This window comes from Gossypium arboreum, chromosome 6, assembly GCF_025698485.1.
Source record: "Gossypium arboreum isolate Shixiya-1 chromosome 6, ASM2569848v2, whole genome shotgun sequence".
Classification (NCBI taxonomy): domain Eukaryota; kingdom Viridiplantae; phylum Streptophyta; class Magnoliopsida; order Malvales; family Malvaceae; genus Gossypium; species Gossypium arboreum.
In genome coordinates this window covers 133,486,171-133,506,154 of record NC_069075.1, presented here as the reverse complement: position 1 = coordinate 133,506,154, position 19,984 = coordinate 133,486,171, and the positions used below count along the sequence as shown (strand labels likewise).

Genomic DNA, 19,984 nt, shown 5'->3' with positions numbered 1-19,984 from the left:
TAGAGTTTTTATTCACTCAATTGACTCATTGATATTATGTTTATTCTGGAATCTGTGATTTAATGACTGAATTGCTATTGATATATTTATGATATGTGAATGTTACATCACTAATGTCATTGTAATTTTGGTAAACTTTTGCTGTTATTACTATTTTTGCCCTACTGAGTACATGTTAAGCATGTCTACTACTACTCTTGAACTAAATACATGTTAAGCATGTCTACTGTTTCTACACTGTCTTATTACAAGCATGTCATATTGCATTGCATAGGATTGGATGATATGAACAGAAGAAGTTGTGGCGGTTTAATAATCTGCAAACCTTGGTGGTTCATCCACAACTTACTGGTAGTTTATCTTCAAACTTTTTATCTGAAAACACTGGTAGTTTACCCATAATTTTTACTGGCAGTTTATTTGTAAATTAGTGGTGGTCTATCCACAATATAGTGTATAGGGACGGATGAGTTTTGGGGAACTCTTATTGTGGCGTGTAGCGGAGTTGGGTAGGATCCTTTCTGATAAATTGAAATTGCATTGTCATTCATAAAAATGTTCATGAAAAATTGTGAATTCTGAAATATTATACTGATGTGTTGATATGAAAAATTGATACTCTGAATTGCTATACGATTGTGATTATTCTAAGAATTGTTATTTCATATGTTTTCTCTAATATTTTACACTGATTTTCTTGTGAAGAGACTCACATTTAACTTCATAAGCTCATCCCTTTTAATTTCAATCTTTACAGATAATCTTTAAGGTTAGGATGCGGTCTCGACATTTAGAGAGCCTGGCTCAGATAGTTTTTAAATAAAAGTATTTTAGACTTATTATTTGTAATTTCTGTTATATGGAAAACTATATTATTTTATTTGAACTATGGCATGAGACTTAGATTTTTAGTTTATTTTGGAATGTATGCATTATAGTTGCTTAGATTTTTGAAACTTGGATAATAAATTTATGATGCATGAAATCTGGTTTTTAACTAACAATGTTGAGTATCACTTTTCTACTGCATAATTACGTAAATGAGGTTTGAAAAAAAAATATAAAATTGGAAATAAACTTTTGCAAAGTTAACATTAAAATTAACCAGTTTTTGAAAGAAATTGTACCTTTTGGAAACTCAGTAAGTTTTTCTACTAAAGTAAGAAAATGGTTTTAAATACTGCTTTGTAAACTCCAAAAGTTTTACTAGATCATTCCGATGACCAATATATAGCCTTTAGAATTCGGTTGTAATGCCTAGGTTGGGTTAGGAAGGTCACATTCATGATTTTAGTATTAATTATTTCATATTGTTTCTTAGTTTTATTTATTTATTGTTATAGGTATTATAATATTGTTTAAAAATATATAAAGAAAGAATTTTAAAAATTTAAAAATTTTTAAAAAGAAAGAAAGAAAAGATAAATAATGAAATTAATCAGGTGTGGACTCTATTATGTGGCGCTCGCAGCACAAAAGCCAAAATTGGCTCTATTTTTTTGGTAGAAAAGAAACATCCCTTAGCCGAATACAATAGAAATTAAACTTTAAACTGACATAGGACTGTTATAATCTAACAGTAGTAAATGTTACATTGACTCAAAAGGCTCTTGAAATATTTGTAACCTTTAGGTCTAGTTCTAGCCAATTTAGCCATATGATCGACCACTTCGTTCTGTGCACTCAGTACGTGCTTGATACATACCTTCCACCTCCTATATAAAAGGCCATAAATTAATTCTAGTTCCACCATTCTACTATTTGCTACTCCACCAACCAAGAGTGTTTCAACTAGCAGTGCATTATGACACTTGAGTTCTTCTTATCTGAAACCTCTCTCTCATGCTAAGCGCAAATCCTCCAATACAGACCTAACTTCGATCTTCAATACTATGTCATTAACTAATAGTAAAGAATAACCACAAAACCATACAACATTTGAATATTTGAGTATCCCTCCAATCGAACCATTGCTACTATTGGGTTGTATTAAGTTTAATCCAACCCCTCTCAGGTGGGGACCATTGGCCAGTTGTAACCATTGGCTTTGGTTGAACATGGTCAATACTTGAATTTGCATAACTCGTAGCCCACATGAAATGTATATCAATAATGTCCTGTACACAACTATAGGATTAGAAAAAACAAAATTGGCTTTAAAAAACCCTTAAGGCTACATGAAAATAAAGGGGGCGATCTATAAAGGTTAATTTTACATAATTAAATTTTCAAGAATTTTCAAAAAATTATCAGGCTAATTTTTATTCAAAAATTTGGTTTCAACATCTCTATCAAAACTTCAATATAAAAGATATGGGTGAGACGTCTTATGTCATTAGCATTAATATATATAAGGACAAATCTTAACATATGTTAGTACTATTGCAAGAAATTTATATCTAAAAAATTCTTGAGGGGTTTTGAATGAAATATTGTTCACTAAGTATTGTGCCCATTTTTAAGAGTGATAAGTTCCATTCGAACCAACACCAAAAGCTCAAAATCAAGAAGGAACTAAATTACATGTTTATAAGGGTGAATCCAAAGGAATAGGTTGGGGCCTTAGCTCTCATTTGGTTCAAATATACTAACTTCTCCTTTAGTCATCCTAAAATTTTTATAATTTCATTTAAGAATTTTTAATACAATATTTGACTGCTTTCGCCATCGGTGTGCAAACACCAGGGCAGAGAGAATCAACACTAATATGACAAAAAAATCAGAATAACTAGGTGTGATGTCTGCAAGTGTAACATGTCAATTGTAATATTTATAATGTTTAATGGAACACTTTAGTATTCTAAGAATCGAACCCAAAAGAGTCAGCGATTTAATGATTTATTCTCGACAAGCATGCAATGAAGGAATCGAACTAAAAGGAGTCAGCATTTAATAATTCCTTCTCGACAAGCATGGAATGAAGGAGTCTAACTAGCTACTCACTAATTTCTATATTATAACAAAGCATAATTTGGAAGTGAACTACTCTAATTAACTACTTAATATGTAAACGACTAAATTGTAAAACTAGATAAATTACAAAATTAACAAATTAATAACAAAAAAACGATTGGTTGACTTCTATGTTGTTATTTAACTTTTGGATTGGGGATCTAAATTGCTTAAACTCCTAAGTGGCTCCATTTTACCTTTCAATCTCAATTTTACCAAATTAGAAAAATTAGTCCGATTTATCTCTTGATCTCACCTGACTAACCCGAGACTAATGAATTAGTGCCCAATAAGATTACTTCTCGGCCTCACTTATCTTGATTTACCGTTAAGGGTGTCAATCCAAAGTTTTGAAGTTCATTCAATCTTGTTCAGTTTTTGCAATTTAATCCATGTACCAAAAACTAACTAAACAACAATCACGTCAACCAACCACCATAGATTTAGCTACTCATTATCATTTCTAAACAAACAACAATCAAATAAACACCCAAAACAAACATTAATTCAAGTGCAAGATATAAGGTTAACAAAACTTAAGGTTTTCTTGGAAAAAGCTTGAAGGAGATAACAATGGTAGTGAAGATGATGCACATGTACACTAAAAATCAGAATTTTATCTAAGAAACTGAAAATGGAACAAAGATATATTAAAAGCTTGGGATGAAAATGAAAATATAATGTAAAGTTTAAGTTCTTAAATGTAAATAACACCTAGCTACAGTAAAACTAACTAACTATCAAACTAACTAAAACATAGAAAAGTAAACTAAACCCCAAAAAATGAAAAAAAAACCCGTAAAACTAAGCTAAAAAGATGAAAGAAAACCTAAACTAAAGCTCTCCTCCTCTTCTTAGCCAAAAGTGGCTTTTAATATCTGATTTCAACCCAAAATTTTGGATCAAAATGCCCTTAAGCCTTAATTTTGATTGGTATGGGTGTTGGACAAAAACTACCCCTGCAGTCATTTTTCTCTTCGTTAGACATCGGTATCGCGATACCCAAACTTCGATATTGTGATACCCAACGGTAAAATGATACACAAGTCAATATTGAAATTAGGAGCCTTAGTATCGTGATATCACTAGAGTTGGCCTCAATTTTGTTCGTTTCAACATTGTTAGAGGTATCACGACTTTCATGTTTCAATATTGCGATACCCCATTCTAAGTGATGTTTTCGTTCACGTTCGGGCCACCATTGACTCCTTACAGCACTCAATCAACTGTTAGGTTACCTATGGCACATTTGGCCAATTCAGGTATCAAAAATAGCGTAAAACATACTAATTCACTTATTAAAGCAAAAAAGAAAAAACTAACTAAAAGCACGATAAAAACATTCAAATTGCTCGTGAATAAGCTCATCAAGTGTAATGGAGAGCCTAATTTGACGTATCAAATTACGACAGACTAATATTCTTACCTTGGCCCCACAAGATCATTGAATTTTATTTTGACGCCTAAATGTGAAAGTGTAACTTCTCCCCTACATGCTTACATATGACAATTCGACATTATAGAAGTCATCAGATATTCAAGCATTCAATAATGAACTGTCTTTTTCCATCCACTATGCTACGATATATATATGTGTCTTATATAATTATTAATTAAGATTAGCATTATTACAGGTAAGGTAAAACCAACACCTGTCCGGCCATTAACTATGAAAATGGTTGAATTATCAATTTTGTCCCTAATCGATTATCATATTACCACAAGCAAAAGAAATCCATAGTGGTTAACTTTTACCACATTTACGATTTCATCCCTATGCTAAAATAAATTATCTAATTAATCAAATAAAAATAATAATGATTTCATATAACACTATAATAGACTAATAGATATTAAATATTAAAATTGACTAACTTCATCGTCGGTAAATGGAGTTTCGAAACCACTATTTTCGGCACCATTGAAAATGGATTATTACAATCTCTATTCGCACCGCCTATTTCAATTAAAAGCTGTCGTGTCCCTTATCTTCTACAGCTCAATTTTTTTAATGAAACAACTTTGAAAGTCACTAATTTGCAGACTAAAATCCAAACGACTTTCTTCTTCAGCCTCTATCATTGACTGTTAGATCGATTTGGATCTAAGGTTTGTTCTTGTACTCGTTGATGGGTACCGATCCACTGACTGATTGCCAAATTATTGCTTGGAACTCACTAGCCGGACTTTTAAAAAAAATTAACAGTCCATTGACTTAAAATAAAAACTTTCAAATAGTTTAGTGACTTAAATGAATACTTTAAAATAGTTCAATAACCATTTTTTAACTTTTTGAAGTTGAGTAATCAAAGCTTAGGCTTTCTAATAGTTTAGTGACATCGAGTGTAGTTTAGCCTTAATAAAAATATGATCTAGATGGGAGTTTTCTTAAAATCAAGTAAGCAAAAAGGAATTAGACATGGTTTTTTTCAGTTAAAATATACCACAAGCCTCTATATTCTTAAAAAATTTAGAATTTAGTCATTATACTTTTTTTTTCAGGAATTTAGTCTCTACTTTTTAGATTTCAAAATTCAGGTCCAATTGTTAATACTGTTAAAATTTTTTAGTTAAATTTCTAAAAATAAAAATACATAAACTAAATTATAAATTTACAAAGAGTAGAGAGATTTATGTCACATTTCTTTTTTCTCTGCCCTCTTATTAGAAACACTGAGTTAATTTCACCAAAACTATTGTAATTTCTAAGATATCTTATCTTCTAATAAAATAAAATATTTTGTTGTGTGGTAATTAAATTTTGGTATAATTTTTGAAGGTATATGTTTAAGTAATTATTATAATGAGTTGGTTTTAGCAAATTGATTGTAATGGACTACACCCAATTATTAGGAGGGTTTGAGAATGGGAGAAACCAGCGACAATATTTTTCAAATTTATTCTTAAGGAGGGTGTGTGACTCGATAAGAAGCAAAGGAATGGACCCTTCCCACTTCCCACTTCCCACTTCCCACCTACATAAGCGAGTACCCAAAGTCAATAGAGACCCTAAACCCTATAATTTTTTAATCTTTCGGCACCCAATCTCACGTTTACCTTTTATCCACAAACCAATAAAAGTCCCATCCCAACAACATCTTCACCTGCCCTTTTCTTCTTTGAGGTCCAATTAGCCTTTCGGGTCTGTTCTAAGCCCAAATCCTCTCTCTCTCGCCCTCGTCTCTCGTCTCTCTTTCCTCTTCCTTCCTGCAAAACCTTAGATCTCTCGGCCTTCAACGTCGCTTTCTGGGCTTCAAATCCGATCCCAGATTGCTTCTATTTGGGTTCTTGACCGGTAATCTAACACCACCTTACCCAAATTTTGTTTTTCCTTCCTTTGAATCTAATTTTGTGATTCTCTTCTTCTTCTTTTGGATTATTTCAATGTTTGCTTTCTAATTCAAATTTTTTTTGTTTGAGTTTAGGGTTTGATTTTTTTTAAGGCTCCATGTTTCAGTGTTCTGATGGTTACGTTTGATTAAATTTTACGCAACATGAAAAATCGTTGGTCTCTTTGTCCTTAATATTAGTTTATGGAAGTTGGGAGTTGGTTTTAAATGAATCGATGAGCTCCTTCCTTATATTTCTTCATTTCTGCAGTTTTGCCTTGTGTTATATATTGCCTTTCGTTTCTTGTTTCAGGCTTTTGATAGGTCTACCTTGCTGCCCCTTTTGAGATTTTAACAATCAGGGCAGTAGATTCCTCAATTCATATTTAATGGGTTTTTGCTTTGTCGTTGATCTGGGCAAATATTAAACATGATTCTTTTTTGTTTTCGTCTTTTGATCTATGAGTGATGTGTTTGATCTTGGATTCCAGTTTCACTTCGTCTGGGCTTTTCCCCTTTTTGTTTATTTGTTTTTTGAAAGAGAAAAAAAAAGTTATGTTTTTGAAGCCCTAGATTTAGGTTTTTGCCCTTTTCATTGTAAACTCCTTGTTAGATGTTAAAAAGTCAAGCCCATTTAGTTAAAATTCCTATTTTAGCCCTGCTCCCCAAGGTGGGCCTATTTGAGTTTTATCTAAGTTAATTTGTTAGCGTATAATCGTTTTTCCGGATTGAACCACCGGGAGGTGGCCCGGGCCCAATTATTTTTTGACCCGGTCGCCTATCGTCTGTATTGTTATTGAGATTGCTTGCTTTTGTTTCCTATCAAAGCAAGCTCTTCTTATTTGTAATTTGCATTTGATGTACGTAGGGTTGCAAGCATGGTTCATGTGATGATAAATTGGTATATAGTTTAAAAACCAGAGCTTAGCTATAAGTTGGTACGTGCAATCTTTTTGAAATGTTTTGGTTTAGAACCGGGAGGTTATCTCAATTGGCTCATGCAAGAGTTCGAAGCCTAGCATTTAGGAGTACTGTGTTATACCTACTATACCTAGAGAGTGCAGTGTAATTTATTACCCTTGCAACAATGAGTGCGTATTTATTCTAAGTCCTTTTCTTTTCTTTATGTGTGTGTGTGGAGAAGTATTAAAGCCTGACTGTTTGCTGTTTAAATTTGGAAATGAATGGAGGGCTTCTTTTCTTTTCTCTAGAACCTCTTGCCTTAATTATGAAGCATCTCCGAGCAGGGGAGATTTTGTTTATTACGTGTGTGTCGCGTATGTAAAAGGTGATAGAGTGCTTTGGCTATGTTTGCCTTAGATGAGCTACTTGAAGCTGTTGTTCTCTTATATATATATATATATATATATATATATATATATATATATATATACATATACATACTTACATATCATGGACGACTTTTCTAAAATTTCTTTTCCTTTCAGCTGCAGGGTTTACTTCCATGACAGAAATGACAGAAATTGCAGATATGGAAACAATCCCTGGGAGAGTAACAATCAGCTGGCACTGACGACCCCAAGCGCAGCCTATCAAGCGCAGAAAAAAGAAGTCCATGGTTTGGGAGTACTTTACCATTGAAAATGTGAGTGCCGGATGTAGAAGAGCATATTGTAAGCGCTGCAAGCAAAGTTTTGCTTATAGCACTGGTTCTAAGGTAGCAGGTACCAGTCATCTGAAACGTCACATTGCCAAAGGAACCTGTCGAGCACTCTTACGAGGCCAAGGCCAAGATAACAATCAATTCATCACCCCATATAACCCAAAGATGGGTGGAAGTGAACCTCCTAAGCGACGCTACAGATCTCCTAGCTCACCTTTTATCCCATTTGATCAGGACCGGTGCCGCCATGAAATTGCCAGAATGATTATCATGCATGAGTACCCTCTTCACATAGTTGAACATCCAGGGTTCATAGCTTTTGTTCAAAGCCTTCAGCCTCAGTTTGATAAAATGAGTTTCAACACCGTTCAAGGGGATTGTGTTGCAACTTACCTGAGGGAAAAGCAAAGCCTAATGAAGTTTATTGAGGGTATTCCTGGACGCTTCTGTCTTACACTGGACATGTGGAGTTCAAATCAAACACTCGGTTATGTGTTTATAACTGGACACTTCGTTGATAGTGACTGGAAGTTGCACAGACGGGTTTTCAATGTTGTAATGGAACCATATCCAGATTCCCATTCTGCTCTAAGTCATGCCATTGCTGCTTGCATTTCGGACTGGAGTTTGGAAGGCAAGTTATTTTCCCTCACCTTCAATCATCCGCTAAGTGAAGCTGGGCTGGAAAATCTTAGACCTTTACTGTGCGTTAAAAATCCCCTTATTCTTAATGGTCAGCTGTTAATTAGAAATTGTATAGCTCGTACTATGAGCAGCATGGCAAAGGATGTGCTTGGAGCAGGGCAAGAGATCATCAAGAAAATCCGTGATAGTGTAAAGTATGTGAAGATGTCAGAATCCCATGATGACAAGTTCATTCAAGTTAAAAACCAGCTTCAAGTGCCGAGTGAAAAAAGCCTGTTTCTTGACAATCAAACTCGGTGGAACACAACTTACCAAATGCTTGCAGCTGCTTCTGAATTGAAGGAAGTGTTTGATTGCTTGGATACTTACGATCCAGATTATAAGCTAGCTCCATCAATGGAAGACTGGAAGTTGGCTGAGACTTTATGCAGTTTCTTGAAACCTCTCTTCGATGCAGCCAGCATCCTTACAACTACAACTCTCCCTACCGTAATTACATTCTTTTATGAAGTGTGGAAAATTCATGTGGACTTGGGTCGTTCCATCACTAGTGAGGATCCTTTCATCAGCAACCTTGCAAAATCAATGCAAGAAAAGATTGACAAGTACTGCAAGGACTGTAGCCTGGTTTTGGCAATGGCAGTGGTCATGGATCCTCGCTTCAAAATGAAACTTGTCGAGTTCAGTTTCACAAAAATATATAGCGAAGATGCTCCCACATACATCAAAACTGTTGACGATGGAATTCATGAGCTCTTTCTTGAATACGTGGCACTCCCATTGCCTTTGACGCCAACTTATGCGGAAGAAGTGAATGGTGCAAACAATGGAAAGACCAATGAATCTCATTACGGTAATCTTCTTTCGGACCATGGGCTTACAGATTTTGATGTCTACATTATGGAGACTAATAGCCAGCAGATGAAGTCTGAGCTGGATCAGTACTTGGAAGAGTCCCTGTTACCTCGTGTCCAAGAGTTTGATGTGTTGGGTTGGTGGAAGCTGAACAAGATGAAGTATCCAACTCTTTCCAAGATGGCTCGTGACATTTTGTCGATTCCGGTGTCTGCTGCTGCCCCCGAATCAATCTTTGATATCACAGACAAGCAACTAGATGAATATCGTAGCTCTTTGCGACCGGAGACAGTGGAAGCACTAATCTGTGCCAAGGACTGGCTACATTTTGGATCTTCTGATGTTTCAAATGCGCTTGTTAAAATGGAATTTTAGATGTAGATGATATTCCAGAGTATCATGTTTATGGACATGTTTCACTGTTAGGCCTCTATTTGTACAATTAGAAAGGTTTGTATGGATGCTTAAGAGTATTTTTTCTTATTGCGTGTTTCTTTGAAGGCTTTACGTGGCAAGGGAAAGGTCCCAACACCATTGTGTTGCACGTGGCTTGTGCTAATTGACAGTCTCTGAAGGCTGCTCTCTAAACCCTCTCAGCATATTGAACCAAGATGCTTCATCCGACATCCCCTCTCACGATGCTCACTAGCTATTAGCAAATCAATAACCAAGTTTTATCCCACGGTTTCCATTCAGCAACCATCTCCAACCACATTTAAAAATCCATGTAGTGTTCGTTGGTAAATAAGCAACAACAATGTGCAATAAAGCCGACTGGGAAAGATATGGCGTGAAAGACAGCCATCTACAACTGCTACTTCCATCATCTCTATTGATATAATTTGTTATGCCCCTCCACCGAGAACATGTGTCGAGCCTAAAATGAATTGTTAACTTTGCATTGATTTCATGAATACGACCATCCAGTCCACTTCAAACGGAACTCACCACCCGTGTTTAAGGGAGAACGTTTTCCTAATGTAAACACACTTTCAAGACAATAAGGAATCTATTTAAGCTTAATTGTTAGAAAAAATCTAGTTCGAAAATTATTTCGTAAGCCACCCTTAAGCTGTGTCGCAACGTCGAAGGTAGTTTCATGATTTCTCTATTCTACTCCCTATGCTGCAACATTGATCCTTCTAATGGTCTTCTGCACGATACTGATCACTATGTCGCAACACAAAAGGATCAATGTCGCAGCATAAGGAGTAGAATAGAGAAATCATGAAACTACCTTCGACGTTGCGACACAGCGTAAGGGTGTCGCGACATACCCTTGAAGACATCCTGAATAGGAGTATACTAGCTATGTCACGACACATGTCCTGGTATGTCACGACATCGACTCTAGACGAAAATTAACATGATCCAGAGGGCATTTTGGTCTACACAATCAACTTAAAGCTCAGGAACGTCAGTTAACCTAGGGTTAAGGACAACGACCACCTAAAAGCTACAAATAGGCTTATTTGTCACACATTAAAGATATCAATTACTTAGCTTAGAATTTCTTTTTTAATTCCAGTTTAGCTTTTCTCTTTTCTTAGGTTTTAGATTTATTTTAAGTTTGTTTTTATTTTGTTTTGGCAGATCTGATTTGTGGATACAATCAAACTTTGTGGATTTGCTTTCATTCTAAATACAAATCAAGTTTTTTCTTAATTAAACTCTATACTTTCGATTCATTCATCATATTCACTTTTTATATCGATTCTATAGTGTTTCTGAAAATTATGAGGAACCAATCCCTCTATGGAGGAATAGCGAGTGAAGGTATGAGCTATTAACCCTAGGCTTGATGACCCTAGGAAGTCATCAAGGTGGGAATTAACCCATAATTGGTATGGCTTATTCGTGAACACCTTTACGATTCATTCATCATATTCACTTTTTATATCGATTCTATAGTGTTTCTGAAAACTATGAGGAACCAATCCCTCTATGGAGGATTAGGGAGTGAAGGTATGAGCTATTAACCCTAGGCTTGATGACCCTAGGAAGTCATCAAGGTGGGAATTAACCCATAATTGGTATGGCTTATTCGTGAACACCTTCACCCTAAGCATGTCTGGACTATGAGGTTGGAAGATAAGTAGTCATTGCTGACTGGTTATTCTAGTGGATATATCAGAAGATCCCACAAGGATATCGACTAGTTGATTGAAGAAAAACTCGAAGCGGCAGTTGATGAAGATTACCAAAGCGAGTTAATCACTCATAACCAGATTTGATTAATTATACTTTTCAATCTCTTAATATTTATTTCTTTATTATATTTCTATTATAAAAATCCTAAAAACTCTTTTTATTTATACTTGTGTAATATAACCTATTTTGAGTACTAATTAGATCTTTTGGTGTTTAGGTTAAAATTGATCTAGCACTAGCCTCCCTTGGGTACGATCCTCGGAGTACTCACCTATTCTATTGTAACTATATTACAACTAGACTCGTATACTTGTGGATACCCCCTCATTTATATATCTTTTACTGTAGTATTCACACTCTGAACATTAGTACGTCCGGAGGCTGTCATTACTATTTGATAGTTATTGACTTTTCATGAAGGAAGATGTAATGGTTACCATAAGACAAAATAGGATCATATTAGGAGAACATATTTATCCCAAAGAAATTAAGGTTATCCTATGAGGGTAACACACTTATGACTAGGTCATTGGACGAGTACTGATCGAGTAGCTTTTGTAACAGTATGTTATAAAGGAGACCTCAATCACGATACTATAGTTGAATGACTTTGTGACCAAATGAGTTTATAATTAATAGTTGAAAAGTTGAAACTTAATTATAAATTATTTGAGTAATCACATATGTCCAATAAGTCCCTCCGTTAATTCGTTTAAACCAAAAATGAATTGCGTGTTGAATCAAATGAGTAGAAATTGATAGAAACGATAAAGTTAGAGAAATGAGTTACGTTCAGAAATGAATGTGATTTCTCACTAAGTATGGAAATAACCTAAGAATTAAATTAAATTTTTCGAATTATTATTTAATTAATTGAAGTTCAAAATGGAATTAGATTAATTGGTTATTGTGAATCCGTTGAATGTAGAAATTAAATATATTTTTCTTATAAGATTATTTTATGGTAAAGTTGTCATGATTTTATTGGAATTAGAATCGGGCTAAAAATTATTTAATTGAAAATTTAATTTATTTAAATTAATAAATAATATTCATTTTTGAAAATTAAAAAAAAAACATGTATTAGATTGGATTGAATTGTAAAATGCCAAGTTAAAAGTTCAAGAAACATATAATTGGACTTGATAAAGGAGAGATCTAAAACGCCCTCATAACAAGTATGATGGGCGACAACCATAGTAAAATAACTAGGGTTTATTTGACCCTCTCTCCCCTCATTCAATTAAGGGATTGTTTTTCTAGTAAATAAATATTGTTTATATTCTACCAATTTAATTAGGGTTTCACTACATTTCCTATAAATAGATAGCAATGGTAAGGCTAAAAATACACAACTTTGAGATATTATTCTACACGAAAATAAGTCAGAATTTATTTCTAAGTATAAATATTATTTTTGGGAATAAGAAATCTGTTAGTTTCTATAAGAGAGATTTACTTTCCTACTAAAAGTAATAAAATTATTTCTGGTTTTCTGTTTGATTCGTAATTGTTAGAGTCCACACTCGAAACAGTTCAAGGTACAAGAATAGCGGAAAATGTAGTTTAATTAAAAGTCAGGAACGTCTAGGATCTGTCTCGCTCAAACCACAGGTCTTATTCAGGAAAACTTTATTGCTATAAATATCACAAGCTGGCTCGATTTTCAAGATTTTATTCTTTTGCTATGCAAGAAAATAATTTTCGAACTAGATTTTTTTTCAACAATTAAGCTTAAATAGATTCCTTATTGTCTTGGAAGTGTGTTTACATTAGGATAACGTTCTCCCTTAAACACGGGTGATGGGTTCCGTTTGAAGTGGATTGGATGGTCTTATTCATGAAATCAATGCAAAGTTAACGATTCATTTTAGGCTCGACACATGTTCTCGGCGGAGGGGCATAACAAATTATATCAATAGAGATGATGGAAGTAGCAGTTGTAGATGGCTGTCTTTCACGCCATATCTTTCCCAGTCGGCTTTATTGCACATTGTTGTTGCTTATTTACCAACGAACACTACATGGATTTTTAAATGTGGTTGGAGATGGTTGCTGAATGGAAACCGTGGGATAAAACTTGGTTATTGATTTGCTAATAGCTAGTGAGCATCGTGAGAGGGGATGTCGGATGAAGCATCTTGGTTCAATATGCTGAGAGGGTTTAGAGAGCAGCCTTCAGAGACTGTCAATTAGCACAAGCCACGTGCAACACAATGGTGTTGGGACCTTTCCCTTGCCACGTAAAGCCTTCAAAGAAACACGCAATAAGAAAAAATACTCTAAGCATCCAAACAAATCTTTCTAATTGTACAAATAGAGGCCTAACAGTGAAACATGTCCATAAACATGATACTCTGGAATATCATCTACATCTAAAATTCCATTTTAACAAGCGCATTTGAAACATCAGAAGATCCAAAATGTAGCCAGTCCTTGGCACAGATTAGTGCTTCCACTGTCTCCGGTCGCAAAGAGCTACGATATTCATCTAGTTGCTTGTCTGTGATATCAAAGATTGATTCGGGGGCAGCAGCAGACACCGGAATCGACAAAATGTCACGAGCCATCTTGGAAAGAGTTGGATACTTCATCTTGTTCAGCTTCCACCAACCCACCACATCAAACTCTTGGACACGAGGTAACAGGGACTCTTCCAAGTACTGATCCAGCTCAGACTTCATCTGCTGGCTATTAGTCTCCATAATGTAGACATCAAAATCTGTAAGCCCATGGTCCGAAAGAAGATTACCGTAATGAGATTCGTTGGTCTTTCCATTGTTTGCACCATTCACTTCTTCCGCATAAGTTGGCGTCAAAGGCAATGGGAGTGCCACGTATTCAAGAAAGAGCTCATGAATTCCATCGTCAACAGTTTTGATGTATGTGGGAGCATCTTCGCTATATATTTTTGTGAAACTGAACTCGACAAGTTTCATTTTGAAGCGAGGATCCATGACCACTGCCATTGCCAAAACCAGGCTACAGTCCTTCCAGTACTTGTCAATCTTTCCTTGCATTGATTTTGCAAGGTTGCTGATGAAAGGATCCTCACTAGTGATGGAACGACCCAAGTCCACATGAATTTTCCACACTTCATAAAAGAATGTAATTACGGTAGGGAGAGTTGTAGTTGTAAGGATGCTGGCTGCATCGAAGAGAGGTTTCAAGAAACTGCATAAAGTCTCAGCCAACTTCCAGTCTTCCATTGATGGGGCTAGCTTATAATCTGGATCGTAAGTATCCAAGCAATCAAACACTTCCTTCAATTCAGAAGCAGCTGCAAGCATTTGGTAAGTTGTGTTCCACCGAGTTTGATTGTCAAGAAACAGGCTTTTTTCACTCGGCACTTGAAGCTGGTTTTTAACTTGAATGAACTTGTCATCATGGGATTCTGACATCTTCACATACTTTACACTATCACGGATTTTCTTGATGATCTCTTGCCCTGCTCCAAGCACATCCTTTGCCATGCTGCTCATAGTACGAGCTATACAATTTCTAATTAACAGCTGACCATTAAGAATAAGGGGATTTTTAACGCACAGTAAAGGTCTAAGATTTTCCATCCCAGCTTCACTTAGCGGATGATTGAAGGTGAGGGAAAATAACTTGCCTTCCAAACTCCAGTCCGAAAGGCAAGCAGCAATGGCATGACTTAGAGCAGAATGGGAATCTGGATATGGTTCCATTACAACATTGAAAACCCGTCTGTGCAACTTCCAGTCACTATCAACGAAGTGTCCAGTTATAAACACATAACCGAGTGTTTGATTTGAACTCCACATGTCCAGTGTAAGACAGAAGCGTCCAGGAATACCCTCAATAAACTTCATTAGGCTTTGCTTTTCCCTCAGGTAAGTTGCAACACAATCCCCTTGAACGGTGTTGAAACTCATTTTATCAAACTGAGGCTGGAGGCTTTGAACAAAAGCTATGAACCCAGGATGTTCAACTATGTGAAGAGGGTACTCATGCATGATAATCATTCTGGCAATTTCATGGCGGCACCGGTCCTGATCAAATGGGATAAAAGGTGAGCTAGGAGATCTGTAGCGTCGCTTAGGAGGTTCACTTCCACCCATCTTTGGGTTATATGGGGTGATGAATTGATTGTTATCTTGGCCTTGGCCTCGTAAGAGTGCTCGACAGGTTCCTTTGGCAATGTGACGTTTCAGATGACTGGTACCTGCTACCTTAGAACCAGTGCTATAAGCAAAACTTTGCTTGCAGCGCTTACAATATGCTCTTCTACATCCGGCACTCACATTTTCAATGGTAAAGTACTCCCAAACCATGGACTTCTTTTTTCTGCGCTTGATAGGCTGCGCTTCGGGGGTCGTCAGTGCCAGCTGATTGTTACTCTCCCCAGGGATTGTTTCCATATCTGCAATTTCTGTCATTTCTGTCATGGAAGTAAACCCTGCAGCTGAAAGGAAAAGAAATTTTAGAAAAGTCGTCCATGATATGTAAGTATGTATATGTGTATATATATATATATATATATATATAAGAGAACAACAGCTTCAAGTAGCTCATCTAAGGCAAACATAGCCAAAGCACTCTATCACCTTTTACATACGCGACACACACGTAATAAACAAAATCTCCCCTGCTCGGAGATGCTTCATAATTAAGGCAAGAGGTTCTAGATAAAAGAAAAGAAGCCCTCCATTCATTTCCAAATTTAAACAGCAAACAGTCAGGCTTTAATACTTCTCCACACACACATAAAGAAAAGAAAAGGATTTAGAATAAATACGCCCTCATTGTTGCAAGGGTAATAAATTACACTGCACTCTCTAGGTATAGTAGGTATAACACAGTACTCCTAAATGCTAGGCTTCGAACTCTTGCATGAGCCAATTGAGATAACCTCCCGGTTCTAAACCAAAACATTTCAAAAAGATTGCACGTACCAACTTATAGCTAAGCTCTGGTTTTTAAACTATATACCAATTTATCATCACATGAACCATGCTTGCAACCCTACGTACATCAAATGCGAATTACAAATAAGAAGAGCTTGCTTTGATAGGAAACAAAAGCAAGCAATCTCAATAACAATACAGACGATAGGCGACCGGGTCAAAAAATAATTGGGCCCGGGCCACCACCCGGTGGGTCAATCCGGAAAAACGATTATACGCTAACAAATTAACTTAGATAAAACTCAAATAGGCCCACCTTGGGGAGCAGGGCTAAAATAGGAATTTTAACTAAATGGGCTTGACTTTTTAACATCTAACAAGGAGTTTACAATGAAAAGGGCAAAAACCTAGATCTAGGGCTTCAAAAACATAACTTTTTTTTTCTCTTTCAAAAAACAAATAAACAAAAAGGGAAAAAGCCCAGACGAAGTGAAACTGGAATCCAAGATCAAACACATCACTCATAGATCAAAAGACGAAAACAAAAAAGAATCATGTTTAATATTTGCCCAGATCAGCGACAAAGCAAAAACCCATTAAATATGAATTGAGGAATCTACTGCCCTGATTGTTAAAATCTCAAAAGCGGCAGCAAGGTAGACCCATCAAAAGCCTGAAACAAGAAACGAAAGGCAATATATAACACAAGGCAAAACTGCAGAAATGAAGAAATATAAGGAAGGAGCTCATCGATTCATTTAAAACCAACTCCCAACTTCCATAAATTAATATTAAGGACAAAGAGACCAACGATTTTTCATGTTGCGTAAAATTTAATCAAAGGTAACCATCAGAACACTGAAACATGGAGCCTTAGAAAAAATCAAACCCTAAACTCAAACAAAAAAAATTTGAATTAGAAAGCAAACATTGAAATAATCCAAAAGAAGAAGAAGAGAATCACAAAATTAGATTCAAAGGAAGGAAAAACAAAATTTGGGTAAGGTGGTGTTAGATTACCGGTCAAGAACCCAAATAGAAGCAATCTGGGATCGGATTTGAAGCCCAGAAAGCGACGTTGAAGGCCGAGAGATCTAAGGTTTTGCAGGAAGGAAGAGGAAAGAGAGACGAGAGACGAGGGCGAGAGAGAGAGATTTGGGCTTAGAACAGACCCGAAAGGCTAATTGGACCTCAAAGAAGAAAAGGGCAGGTGAAGATGTTGTTGGGATGGGACTTTTATTGGTTTGTGGATAAAAGGTAAACGTGAGATTGGGTGCCGAAAGATTAAAAAATTATAGGGTTTAGGGTCTCTATTGACTTTGGGTACTCGCTTATGTAGGTGGGAAGTGGGAAGTGGGAAGTGGGAAGGGTCCATTCCTTTGCTTCTTATCGAGTCACACACCCTCCTTAAGAATAAATTTGAAAAATATTGTCGCTGGTTTCTCCCATTCTCAAACCCTCCTAATAATTGGGTGTAGTCCATTACAATCAATTTGCTAAAACCAACTCATTATAATAATTACTTAAACATATACCTTCAAAAAATTATACCAAAATTTAATTACCACACAACAAAATATTTTATTTTATTAGAAGATAAGATATCTTAGAAATTACAATAGTTTTTGGTGAAATTAACTCAGTGTTTCTAATAAGAGGGCAGAGAAAAAAGAAATGTGACATAAATCTCTCTACTCTTTGTAAATTTATAATTTAGTTTATGTATTTTTATTTTTAGAAATTTAACTAAAAAATTTTAACAGTATTAACAATTGGACCTGAATTTTGAAATCTAAAAAGTAGAGACTAAATTCTAAAAAAAAGTATAATGACTAAATTCTAAATTTTTAAGAATATAGAGGCTTGTAGTATATTTTAACCTGAAAAAACCATGTCTAATTCCTTTTGCTTACTTGATTTTAAGAAAACTCCCATCTAGATCATATTTTTATTAAGGCTAAACTACACTCGATGTCACTAAACTATTAGAAAGCCTAAGCTTTGATTACTCAACTTCAAAAAGTTACAAAATGGTTATTGAACTATTTTAAAGTATTCATTTAAGTCACTAAACTATTTGAAAGTTTTTATTTTAAGTCAATGGACTGTTAAGTTTTTTTAAAGTCCGGCTAGTGAGTTCCAAGCAATAATTTGGCAATTAGTCAGTGGATCGGTACCCATCAACGAGTACAAGAACATACCTTAGATCCAAATCGATCTAACAGTCAATGATAGAGGCTGAAGAAGAAAATCGTTTGGATTTTGGTCTGCAAATTCGTGACTTTCAAAGTTGTTTCATTAAAAAAATTGAACTGTAGAAGATAAGGGACATGACAGCTTTTAATTGAAATAGGCGGTGCGAATAGAGAATGTAATAATCCATTTTCAATGGTACCGAAAATGGTGGTTTCGGAACCCCATTTACCGACGATGGAGTTAGTCAGTTTTAATATTTAATATCCATTAGTCTATTATAGTGTTATATGAAATCATTATTATTTTAATTTCATTAATTAGATAATTTATTTTAGCATAGGGATGAAATCGTAAATGTGGTAAAAGTTAACCACTGTGGATTTCTTTTGCTTGTGGTAATATGATAATCGATTAGGGACAAAATTGATAATTCAACCATTTTCATAGTTAATGGCCGGACAGGTGTTGGTTTTACCTTACCTGTAATAATGCTAATCTTAATTAATAATTAGATTAGACACATATATATACCGTAGCATAGTGGATGGAAAAAGACAGTTCATTATTGAATGCTTGAATATCTGATGACTTCTATAATGTCGAATTGTCATATGTAAGCATGTAGGGGAAAAGTTACACTTTCACATTTAGGCGTCAAAATAAAATTCAATGATCTTGTGGGGCCAAGGTAAGAATATTAGTCTGTCGTAATTTGATACGTCAAATTAGGCTCTCCATTACACTTGATGAGCTTATTCACGAGCAATTTGAATGTTTTTATCGTGTTTTTAGTTAGTTTTTTCTTTTTTGCTTTAATAAGTGAATTAGTATGTTTTACGCTATTTTTGATACCCGAATTGGCCAAATGTGCCATAGGGAACCTAACAGTTGATTGAGTGTTGTAAGGAGTCAATGGTGGCCCGAACGTGAACGAAAACATCACCTAGAATGGGGTATCGCAATATTGAAACATGAAAGTCGTGATACCCCTAACAATGTTGAAACGAACAAAATTGAGGCCAACTCTAGTGATATAACGATACTAAGGCTCCTAATTTCAATACTGACTTGTGTATCGTTTTACCGCTGGGTATCACAATATCGAAGTTTGGGTATCGCGATACCGATGTCTAACGAAGAGAAAAACGACTGCAGGGGTAGTTTTTGTCCAACACCCATACCAATCAAAATTAAGGCTTAAGGGCATTTTGATCCAAAATTTTGGGTTGAAATAAGATATTAAAAGTCACTTTTGGCTGAGAAGAGGAGGAGAGCTTTAGTTTAGGTTTTCTTTCATCTTTTTAGCTTAGTTTTACGGTTTTCTTTTTCATTTTTTGGGGTTTAGTTTACTTTTCTATGTT

General features: G+C 35.3%; 2 protein-coding genes across 4 annotated transcripts; one reads left to right on the top strand and one right to left on the bottom strand.

The window, feature by feature from the left end:
- The first annotated feature begins 5,840 nt into the window (after positions 1-5,840).
- Positions 5,841-9,920, top strand: LOC108455407 (zinc finger BED domain-containing protein DAYSLEEPER-like). The gene is made up of 2 exons (XM_017753966.2): positions 5,841-6,247; positions 7,730-9,920. The coding sequence occupies exon 2, from the start codon at positions 7,858-7,860 to the stop codon at positions 9,778-9,780; it is 1,923 nt and encodes a 640-aa protein (XP_017609455.2). The 5' UTR covers positions 5,841-6,247; positions 7,730-7,857; the 3' UTR covers positions 9,781-9,920.
- A 3,919-nt stretch (positions 9,921-13,839) lies between these two features.
- LOC108454888 (zinc finger BED domain-containing protein DAYSLEEPER-like) lies at positions 13,840-17,880 on the bottom strand. Of its 3 annotated transcripts, none has more exons than XM_053029890.1 (2): positions 17,448-17,880; positions 13,840-17,100 (listed from the first exon to the last, which is right to left on the bottom strand). In XM_053029890.1, the coding sequence occupies exon 2, from the start codon at positions 15,966-15,968 to the stop codon at positions 13,932-13,934; it is 2,037 nt and encodes a 678-aa protein (XP_052885850.1). In that variant the 5' UTR covers positions 15,969-17,100; positions 17,448-17,880; the 3' UTR covers positions 13,840-13,931. The 3 variants fall into 3 exon arrangements, with proteins under 3 accessions (XP_052885850.1, XP_017608985.1, XP_052885851.1); XM_017753496.2 differs by having other exon boundaries at positions 13,840-15,985; positions 17,448-17,878; XM_053029891.1 differs by lacking the exon at positions 17,448-17,880 and adding an exon at positions 17,239-17,434.
- Between the last annotated feature and the right edge of the window lie 2,104 nt (positions 17,881-19,984).

Coding starts and splice junctions, on each gene's coding strand:
- LOC108455407 (XM_017753966.2), top strand. CDS start 7,858: ATGGTTTGGGAGTACTTTACCATTGAAAATGTGAGTGCCGGATGTAGA.
- LOC108454888 (XM_053029890.1), bottom strand. CDS start 15,968: ATGACAGAAATGACAGAAATTGCAGATATGGAAACAATCCCTGGGGAG.